Source organism: Athene cunicularia (genome assembly GCF_003259725.1).
Source record: "Athene cunicularia isolate RWA chromosome 17 unlocalized genomic scaffold, athCun1 chr17_part1, whole genome shotgun sequence".
NCBI lineage: Eukaryota > Metazoa > Chordata > Aves > Strigiformes > Strigidae > Athene > Athene cunicularia.
Window position 1 is genome coordinate 4,371,278 of NW_020799122.1, and position 10,574 is coordinate 4,381,851.

The 10,574-nt window shown below is 55.4% G+C and overlaps 1 protein-coding gene across 1 annotated transcript in view; it reads left to right on the top strand.

Moving 5' to 3' along the window:
- FAM163B (family with sequence similarity 163 member B) overlaps window positions 1-8,966 on the top strand; it is a 22,445-nt gene extending 13,479 nt beyond the window's left edge. The window contains exons 2-3 of the mRNA XM_026860406.1: window positions 8,172-8,287; window positions 8,462-8,966. Of these exons, the coding sequence (XP_026716207.1) occupies window positions 8,195-8,287; window positions 8,462-8,851 (483 nt within the window). The 5' untranslated portion in view covers window positions 8,172-8,194 and the 3' untranslated portion in view covers window positions 8,852-8,966. The remainder of the gene's footprint in view (window positions 1-8,171; window positions 8,288-8,461) is intronic.
- The last annotated feature ends 1,608 nt before the right edge of the window (window positions 8,967-10,574 follow it).

Consider the following 10,574-nt stretch of genomic DNA (forward strand, 5'->3'; position numbering starts at 1 on the left):
TTTTTTTTTTTTTTTTTTTTTTTTTTTTTTTTTTTTTTTAAGGAGTTTAGGCTGCTTATGTGTTTTTGGGATTATGGGCTGTTTTCCAGCTGATGTATGGAAATAATGCATGGTACTTAAGGAGAGTGTGATTGTTTGGGCAGTGAAAGGTGGGATTGAGGAAGGTAAAGCCCTCTGGTGTGATTTGACAGCAGCTCTCAAATCCTGACAGAGACCGCTGGCCGCAAGCCCCTGCTGCGGACCTGGAGGCGAGTCCATCACGTCTCTACCAATTCCTTCCTCAGGCCTGGTTTTTGAGTTTACCTCTCCTGGACTGCTGCCAGCGCAGGGCTGGTGTGGGACAGCGTCGAGTCTCCAGCATCCCCATCAATACCCTATGGATGTCGCTAGCGTCCGTATCGATGCTTTTTAGGACATGGCTGTACAGTTTTACAGAGAGTCAGAAGGGCAGAGCAGGGTGAAGAGACCCTTCTTTAATCCAGGTGGTGCTGAAGTCCCTTTGGGACGGAGGTAGCAGCACCTTCTGGGTGGCCCCAGAGGCACTGGAAGGGGACATTCCCAAGGGCACCACACGTGATTCAGCATTTTCCCCCATCCCTCCCCAGCGGCACCACTTCACTCTGTTTAGCATCTGCAGTCATTTAAATTCACGCCTGGAGTTGTGCTTAGTAAGCCTCGATGCCGCTTTGATGAGCTGTGCAAATATTATTTTTCATTAGGCGTGATTTGGTTGTATTAAATGACATTATTGCCTCATTATTGCCGAGCACATATTCCCTCTTGTGTGCTGCTGGGGCAGGCATCCCCGAGATCGATGAGCTTTGAAGGCAGCCTGCTTAAGTGTTCTGAAAATTCAGACGGCTCACTAAGAGCTAATCTCTCTCTTAAAAACTAATAACGGTAATTGATGGGAGGGGATCCTTAATTGTCCTATGACCTTCTGCTTGCTTTAAACTTCAAGAAAACCCCAAATTCAGAGTGTGTGTTGCTGTGGGATGTATACCCAGAGCAGTCTTGGCCTCCTTTGCTGGGTTCATTGCTGATGAGCTGCTCTCGCGCAGCCTGGCTGCCCTGGCATTGCCACTGCTAGCAGTGACACCTGCGGGATACGGATACAGCGTGTCCTCACCTTGCACAACTATCAGAAAAGCTTTGCGAGGAGTTTTTGGGCTGCAACATATAACGAATCACTTTGGATTATAAAATGTTAATGTTATGTAATATCGTTATTATATATCGTTGTGTCGGATGATAACAAGAGCAGACAGAAGGAGCAGGTCACTGGCATTTGATGATCCTTGTTCCCCATCTCAGCCTGGCCATTGGCTCTGGGGGAGCATTTCTGCCTGTAAAGGGCTGAGCTAAGCGTGGGCAGAGAGGAGCCTCTCCAGTCCCCTGGAGGAGTTTGCAAATATGAGGGATACATCTCCGTATCATCGCGATGCTCATCTTGCGTTAGCCTGATGGACCTCCAGGCTTAACTCTCACTGCCAGGATGCTAAAACCAGCATGAAGAGCACCGAGCCGGTGCCTGCAGGCAGAGAGGGCTCTCTCATACCCAGTTCTCATCACCTTTCCATGCCCGCAGCACAGCTGGTCCCGAGCTGCCATCCCAGCCCTGCCCGAGCCGTGCAGCGCGGGAGCCTGGAGGTGGCCAGGATCCTGTTCTGCAGAGCTCAGCATTATCCCAGCAATGTCCCATCTGCTGAATAATTTATCAGGCACTGCGTATAAATTGCCTTTGAAATGTGTTGTTTCTGGTCTGGACATCAGTAGGAGCTGAAGTACTGGGGTCTGTCTCAGCAGGCAGAGGGTTGGGAGTGCGTTAGTGGCGGGGGGAGCCTGCGGGGACTGAGCTGTGAGTTACCTCTGTAAGAATATCAGTGAGATCTGTAATTGGCTTCAAACCAGGTAACGGCTCTAAGGCCACCAGAAAGGGCCGTGCAGTTTGAGCTGGGTGTGAAATGTTGTGCTCCCCATTCTGATTTGCCATTTAGGAGCCCACAGCAGCGTTACAGCCTGCGCGTGGCAGCCTGGATCTGGCTGCATCTCCCAGGTGGTGGAGCCCTCTCTGATGTACCATAGATTCACTTCCCAAAATCCTTCTTATTCCAGGGATTACCAATAGCAGTGGAACCCCCCCTTTTCAGGGTAGGGAAAACAGGAGCCACTGTGCAAAGGGCCAGTGTCCAAGCGAGTGCCATCCCAGAGGGGTGCAGATGGGAGGACAGGGCTGCTGCGATCTCCAAGCTGCCTCCCACACCCAGCAGGAGCTGGGAAATGGTGAGTAGTGTTATCCAACCAGTTAATCGCCCCCTACTTGTGGAGTGTTCAAAAGAAACTTGGCGTATGGGGTGCCTGGAGCTAGAGGGGGGTCCCACACGGGAAGCACTTGTGCCGAGATGGGGAAGCACTGACTGCTGAGAAATGTCTCGTCTTGTCCGTGTCGAGGCGTGCTCAGGTGGTCTTGTCGAAGTGATGTGCCCCTTCCCCAGCCCACCCGTGGTCAAGCCTGGCTGTTTAAATCCCTGCTGTTTACGCAGAGCATCAGCCCTCAGGCCAGGCGTGCTGCCTCAGGAGGGAGAGAGAAAGCAAACAAAACTGATGCAGGCCTTCTGCCTAAAGTGTTTTTCATATGGAAAGCCACGTTCCCCGCCTGTGTTTCTGGCAGCTGCCCTGTCCGCTGGCTCTGTAAATGCAAAGTCTTCTGCTGGCACGCTGCCTGGCTGTTCCTAGCAGCCCGGCTCTTATTCATTGACTGGGTAGGATTACAGGAACTGGGGGAAATGCAGAAATAAGGCTGTATTTGCCACCAAACTGTCTTTGGCTTCTAACTTATTTGCTGCTTTCCCACCTCCCAGGCTGGTGGCTGCTGCCTGGGCAGCAGTTTTCCTTCCCACCGATGCTCTCCCGGGTTTACCCTTGGGCAGAGCCATGACACTTACGTGGCACCAGGGGTGTGGGGGGGGCAACAAGGGAGTGTAAGCCAGGCTCACCCTGAGACTTTGCAGCATCAAGAGCTCGGATCCAGTCTACCCTGGCCACTTTATTATAGCGTGATTTCTTGTTACTCTGGGCCAAGATTCTGGGTCCTGAATGCTGCCTGCACCCAGCTCCGGGGTGAAAAGCAGCAGCAGCAGCAAGACTCAGCAGCTCGGGGAAGCAGCATCGCGGCCAGCCAGCATCCCTCGCGTGCTCTCCCGTTTCCCCAGCCTCTTGCTGAGCTCTTTTCCTTTCTGCTGAAGTGGGGCTTGGTCGGAAATGTCAGTGTCAGGGTTCACTGTGTGTGGATGAGCTGGGAAATGGTTGCGTTGCCCACCCAGGGCAAGACCTGTGGAGCTTGTGACTCTCCCCCACGGAAGGTCAGACTTGTGCTCCCCCCCGGCCCCGCACACAGCTGCTCAACGCCCAGTTTCCATGTAGGACTTAATCTTCCCAACCTGAATGTTGCCGCCGTTGAGGTCTCTCCCCAGAGCGACCCAACAAGCTGACCCACCACCAGCCATCGTCGTGATGCCGGGAGGAGGGTCAGCTTGGGGGGGCCATGCTGGCGTGCGGGGTCGCTCCCCTCTCGGAGGCCCTTCCCGGGTGGGGGAGGACACCCACACACGGCAGCAGGACTCGGCGCAGAAGCAGCTCGGCCAAGCACGCAGCACGGCCAGGGATGTGCTAGCGCAGAGCAGAGCCAAGGCAAGGCAGGATGGTGTTACTTCAGGACAAGGTTTTGGCCTCCTCCGCTCCCTGGGAAGGGTGGGGTGCCTTTTTTTTTTTTTTTTTTCCTTTTTTCTCTCCGTTTTCCATCTCGGCCGTTTGGAAGCGCAGGGCAGAGCTGATCCCCGTTCCCTCCACAAATGAGACCACTGTTGTGATCAGGAGGATGGCCAGGGTGAGGGCCAGAGGTCTCATGCAGAAGATTTGAGCCGAGTGTCCCTCGAGCCTGGGGTGTTTATTCCTGTGTGTTTGTTATGGTGGGGTCTAAGTCCTGCCTGCTCCAGTGCTGGGGCACCAGGCATGACTAATCCTGCCAGCTCTCATGTCTGTGCTGCCAGTTGTTGTTTCATACCTCATTTGGGTACTTTGTGTAAATCACCAGCTTCTGGAGTCAGGTGAATAAGGGCAATTCCCAACTTCCTTGTTAAATAGAGGACTGTGCTTCTTCTGGCTGCAGAGGAAGCAGGTCCCAGGGCTGCTGGGGGATACCGTAGGACAAGCCGTGGGCTAAAGCTCCTTGCAGGCACGACACAGTCTCCTTGTGCAGACACAGTTTCCGTGGGACCAGCACTCCGTTTTTTTGATGCTTGCCATGACAGCACTTTCAGCTAGTGCAAAAGGCTTTGGGGTGACTGTGTTGCCCTGAGGATGGGGTGGGATGGGATGGGATGGAGTAGGATGGGCAGAAGCCCCTTCCATTTAAAGGTCTGGTCTGAAGTTTGTTCTTAACACCTGCAAATCCTAGAGGTGGCTTAACTGGGCATTTGAGGGTCTCTAAAAGAAACCTTGGAGTGGTGTCTGTAGCAGTCCCCAGGTCTCCTTCTCCCACAGCTTCAGCAGGCAGGATCAGGCCAGTCCACGTGAGCCGGCCGTGGCTGGAGTACTCCAGCACCTGGAGCCGGAGCTCGGCGTTTCGGAGCTGTGGTTAGCTGGGTGTTAGCTGGAGCCTTCGGATGGGCTGAGCTCAGCCCCCCCAGCTGCTCCGAAGCCTTCCTCCCACGCAGGCGTCCCGAGAGGCGCTGGCTGCACAGCCAGTCTCCGCAGAGCTGACCCGGGAGCGATGCGCAGCTGTGCGCAGCCTCTCCCTGCGCCGGACACCTCCAGCGGTCCAGGGGCCGTGTTCAAGATGCTGGGGGAGGGGTGACCTGGGATGATTTCTCATCTCCCCGTTCTCCTCTCTGCATTGTCAAGTGCAATTCTGTGCTGTTCCATTCTTTGTTGCTTGTGAGGAATTTCCCCCAGGCCCTCTCCAGTCCCCTGGGTTGGGCTGCAGCACGTCGGGAAGGTCCATCAGCCCACTGTGGCAGCGCCCAGATGAAGCGGGGAGCAGAGCCTGAGGCAGACCTGGCTCCTAGTGAACAGCACGACCTCCAAACCCACGTCCTCAGCCATGACAGAGACCTGCAGGGGGTGTCAGCGAGGAAAGAAGTCGCTAGTATGGGACTGGAGCTGATGGGAGCTCTGCTTCTGTCTTCTCCAGGCTGCAAGGAATAGGAAAGACCATTTTCTTGCACCCTGGGACTTGGCAGCCACTGCAGGGCTGCAGGGCTGGTGCTGCTATAGCTGCAGCAATAGATGTCCTGGCAAAAGCAGGCAAGTGGCACAGGATTGTGTCTAAAACCCAACAGCTCATCCAGGAGCAGCCCGTTGCAACCATGCAGTGGCGTGTCGTTTGTTTGTTGCAGCAAGACCCGTCCTTTACACGCTGGGAAGGTAAAGCAGGGTGCTGGGGAAGGGGGAAGCATTACACCCAAGCTCCCCTGAGCCCGCACCAGCACGGCGGCTCCCAGTAACCCCGAGAGGCACCATCCCCTGTCACCCCGTGGCACTGGGGACCCTTTTTCCTGCAGCAAAGGGCTCCTGGGCCAGGGGCAAACAGCCTGTGCAGAGTTAACATCCCACGCAGCCCCTTCCCAGCTGTCTGGCAGTGATGGAGGATGTGCTGGGGGCTGGATTTGGATGGGGCTGGGGGGGTCAGGCATCCTCAGTAGCTGGAGGGCTCCTAACGTTACTGAGGGGCGAGGAAGGAGCCAAGCAACCGTCTGCTGGGACCACATCTCTCGGTGCCTGCGTTCCTGTTACCAGGGCTCCTGCATACTTTCTCCAAGACCACAGCGGAGCTGCAAAGCACTTCCTTTTACCAGGATATTTATTACTAAATATATGAATCTGGGAGCCTGTGGAGCGTGAAATTAGGAACAAATGTAAAAAGGAGGTCTAGACAGGAATTGTTCTGCTTATGGGCCTCCACATGCTTTCCTCCCCCTTTGCATGCTGGAGAGTTTAATGCTTCCAGGTACGCAGCTTTAATCGGACAAGTATGTTATGGGAGGAGAAAAGAGCGAAAGGTCTTGCTCTGGATGGAGCAGTGGCTGCAATGCCACATCTGGCTGACCTCAGCTGGGCAGAAACTGTGAAAATTGGCTCTGTACGACCCTCGCTTGTCTCTCCGGGGTAGGCTGCCGTTTAATTAATCAGCGAGGAAGCTGGGGAGCCCTCCCTGCCAGAGCCCTGCCTGCCACCTTCTCCTGAAGCTGCTGATCCCCTCTGATGGGTGCAGCGCCCATCCCTGAGAGTCTGCAGGGCTGAGTCCGGCCACCCCAAGAGCCAAGTTCCGCGCCGGCCCTGCACACCCCTGCCTTGGCAGCTCAGCGATTGCACGTGGGAGCAGCAGACAGGCCCCACGGACGGGCATTTCCAGCCAGCTCTGCCAGCCCACAGCACCCAGTGCAGCCCGAGGTCTGCTGCCGAGTGCCTCCATCCCTCTTTAAGCAGGAATCAAAGTTTTTAAACCACTAACGCGTTTTTTGCAAACCCTTCCCCTGACTGTATTCCACTCCTTTGCGCCCCCCACCTCACCCTGAGCCTCCCCAGAGCATTTTGCCCGAGGAATGAGGGCAGGATTTGGCCTGGTGCTTGCCCCGTGGCTGTGCAGTGCTAGGAGACGTTCAGCCATCGTTATAAATTACCTTCCCTCCTACAGCGCTGCTCAGCAGCAACATAAAATGTGATACTGCTTTATCCATTCAGCACTTACCCAACTTTAGCAGGACATTAAGCGCCTGAAAATATGCCACAGATTTATTTTCTTTGGAAACGGGTTAAATCCCTGACAGATACGGTTGCTTTTCCTCGGGTGCTGAAGTAATTTGGGGCTGGGGTGGCTGGGTTTTTTTGTTTTAACCTGATAGCATGAGCTGGAGGCCAGCTTTGTTAAAGCGCTTGTAGAGTAGGCGGTCAGGGTACAATTTCTTACTTAATTTATGTCGCTTCTCCTGTTCCCAGCCCAACTCTTGCAGCACTGAAGGGCTGCTGGAGCTTTAGTTGCAGAGCGGTGCTGGGGTTACTGCCGCTGGCTGCATAGCTGCTAGCAGGTGTGTGCAGGCAGGTACGTGTCTGCCCAGCATCCTTTCCATGGCAAAGAGCTTGGTCTTATTCTGTGTGGGATGGAGGGAAATTCAAGCCCTCCTACAGGCTCTCGGAACAGGGATGTGCAGAGCAAGACTCATGCTGCTGTTGCAGGGCTGTGAGTGATCCATAGCATCTGCCTTCTGGGTGAGCCCAGCAGTGCCAACACAGGGACTTTCCACCATGTGTCAGCACCCAGATTCCCCTAAAGAGCACTCCAGGGAGAGAAGGGTGCTGGTGGTACCCCAAAACACAAGAGTGGGGCCAAGCTAAGCCACAGTGTCTCCGTGATGTCCAGCTCCCTGTGTCCCAGCTGCAGTATTTGCTGTGCTGGGAATGAACAGCTCGCCCAAGGCTGTCAGAAGCAGCATCCTGGGGTGCCCCCACAGCCCCCCAACACCACGGCTTGGCCATGGTGAAGGTGAGGAGCTTGGTGCCTCCTGCAGCAGGCAGACACATCCCGTGCCTCAGCTCGCTGCTCAGGGTGGGGAGAGCGCCTGTCCCTGCTGTCATTAAGGTTCACTTAGAAGCTCTGGTTATTCCAAATTAAAATACCACACTGTTTTCATGGGGAAAATGGATTATAGGCTCAGAGAAAAAATGTGTACAGCTCAGAAAGCGCCTTCTCCCATCACTGACACTCTCTGCCACCAGGCAGTAGCTGGGAGGGTGCGCTGGGTGCCATGGGCACTGGGCAGAAGATTTTGTTTCCTTCGGATCCCCCCTCCTGCATGCAGAGGAGCCCAATGTGATGCCAGAGCTGCTGTTCACTAAAACTTTCACCCACTGCATGAATATTTTTTTATCCTCCTATGCCTGCAAGGTGGCATTTAGGGGGGGGATGGGACCTCCCTGATGGCTTTCACAGACACCCAGTGCCAGGATCCGGCCGGATCCTGCCCGTCACCTCCCACAGAGCGCTCATGGTTTCTAGTTCCCTGCAAACGGGGGTGAGCTGAGGGTTTGGGGAGCTGTGGAACGACGCATCGCCCAGCACCAGCCTCACCCTGGCCCCCACCTCACCCTGTCACCCCGTGTACTCGCTTTTGCAGGCTGTTAATGGAGAAGAGGGCGGATGACAGCCGGGACCGTGGTCATCACAGGTGGAATATTAGCGACTGTCATTTTGCTTTGTATCATCGCCGTCCTCTGCTACTGTAGGCTCCAGGTAAGGCCAGGGGGATGCAGCCCCCCGCCTCGCAAAGGGTGGTGCAACAGGGAGGGGAGCCCGGTGTCCCCTGCCTGCTGGTCCCCAGGGCTGGCATGCATGGAGCAGCCCCTCGCTGGCAGGGTGGGCGTTTTGGGATGCCAGCTGAGAGCCCACGGGGCCATCCCGTTTCAGTACTACTGCTGCAAGAAGGATGAGTCCGAGGAGGATGAGGAGGAGCCCGACTTCGCCGTGCACTCCCACATCCCGCCGCTCCACTGCAACCGCAACGTAGTGCTGACCAACGGCCCGTCCCTCTACGCCTCGTCCCCCTTCGGCAAGAAGCCAACCCCGAGCCGGTCCAGCTGCCCCAGCTGCGCACCCTACGAGCCCCCCACCTTCTTCCTACAGGAGCCCCCCGAGGAGCTGCACAACGGGGGCGACCGGGTGAGCTACAAGACGGTGAGCCAGGAAGATCTCGATCTGCCGGTGAGCGTGGGCAACCTGCAGGCCCTCAACCCCAACCGGCTCTCGGCCATGCGGGAAGCTTTCTCCCGCAGCCGCAGCATCAGCACCGATGTGTGAGGGGCTGGCTGCTGGCCCAGCCCGGAGCATCACATCGTACCTCGCCGCTGCCACCGAGGCTTTTAACAGCGGGGAGAACTTTTGGAGATTCATGGAAGAGTTTTGAAAAAGAAGAACGAAAGAAAGAAAGAAAAAAAATAATATCGGTGTTCTGTAGGCAGAGACGTGATAAATGGTAAAATAAAGGGGTAGCAAAAAAAACAAGCTGAAAAGGGGAGCATGGGGGAGGACAGTTGCAGCTGGGACGCAAGGTTTTCTAGCGATGCGTTGCATTTTTTTTTTCTTTTATAAAGAGGCTTTTGATATTGCTCATCCTTTTATACAGAGTAAACGCCCCTCCTCGACGTTCGGCTGAAGCGCCGAGTGATGACAAGCAAGTAATGGGGCACATGGTTGGCTACAAAATGGCTCGTGCTGCCAGTCAGTGGGCATCTGCCGTCGTGTCGTGGGGGCACGCTGAAGCTGACTGATCCTGGCCCTAGTGCGCGCACACACACACACACCCCCCACACCCTCCACGGTCCCATAGCAAAGCAGAGCTGCTACTGCCCCCCTTCTGCCACCCGCTCCTGCCCCTCTCCACACTCCACCGTGTGTGTGTGTGTGTGCGCGCACAGCTCTGCCCTATTCCCAGGCCATCTCACGCCTCAAGTTGGTTATTTATTCCTGGGTGACAGGCGTGATCCCCTCAGGGTTAGGGTGGGTGCGCAGCCTGTCCCTGGAGACCCCCAGAGCAGCCCCACAGCCCCCCCGATGGAGCTGGGCTGGGGCGGGTTGCATTACCTGGCTATGGAAATAACACAGAGCACAATTTTGGGTGGAGGAATACACCTGTAGATGTTTCCTCCGAATAATCAGCATCCCCGCTCCAAATAATGCCATACACGACTCTGGTGTGCTGTGTACGTGCCCACCCTCCTGCATGCACGTTTTCACATGCATTTGTGTGGTTTTGTTTGGGTTTTGTTTTTTAAAAAAAAGCCATGACACTTTCTCCCCAGCCAGGAACGTGTCAAAACACTTTAGATTTAGGCAAAGCCACCTCTGTTGCGTTTTTCGTCAAGCTGTTTCTCGTGGCCAGGCAGCCTGGAGGGGGCTGTGGCACCAGCTCTGCCCCAGCTCCACTGGCCACGCTGGGTCCGGCCGGGGCTGTGCTGGCAGAGCAGCTGGCACCGACCCGGCCACCGAGCACGACCCTCTGCACTAAACATGCTGCAAAGGAGCCGTTCTTTTAATTCAGTGCTTTGGAAGGAGGAATCGCACCTTGCAGCGGTGCGATGTGCGGCACTCCGGTGCTCTGGTCTCCCCTGGATGTCTCGGTTCCTCCCCTCCAACCTTGCAATAGTCACAGTTTGACCGAACACCCTCTTTCTTCTGGATTGTGCATTCTTGGGGTTAAAAGCATCGTGGTGGACTTGGGGATGGCTGGCAGAGGGTGGACCGGCTGCGAAGAGACTCTGATGGCCTCAGTGCTGTGCTCTGGGTCAGCTTTCCTTTTTAAGGACGCGATGGGAAGAAAAAGCCTTGGCTTCACCCCCATCAGCTCACAAACACTATACACAGCCCAGCTGGAAATTTTAACCACGAGGGCTTTTAATTCCACAGGAAATCTTTTGAAGTACAAGTCAGTCTTTGCAAATGAGTATCTTTGACTTTCTCGGGGGGTTCTGTTTGGGGCTGGGGAGGGTGGGGGGGGCGCTGGGGTTGGGTTTCATACATGTTT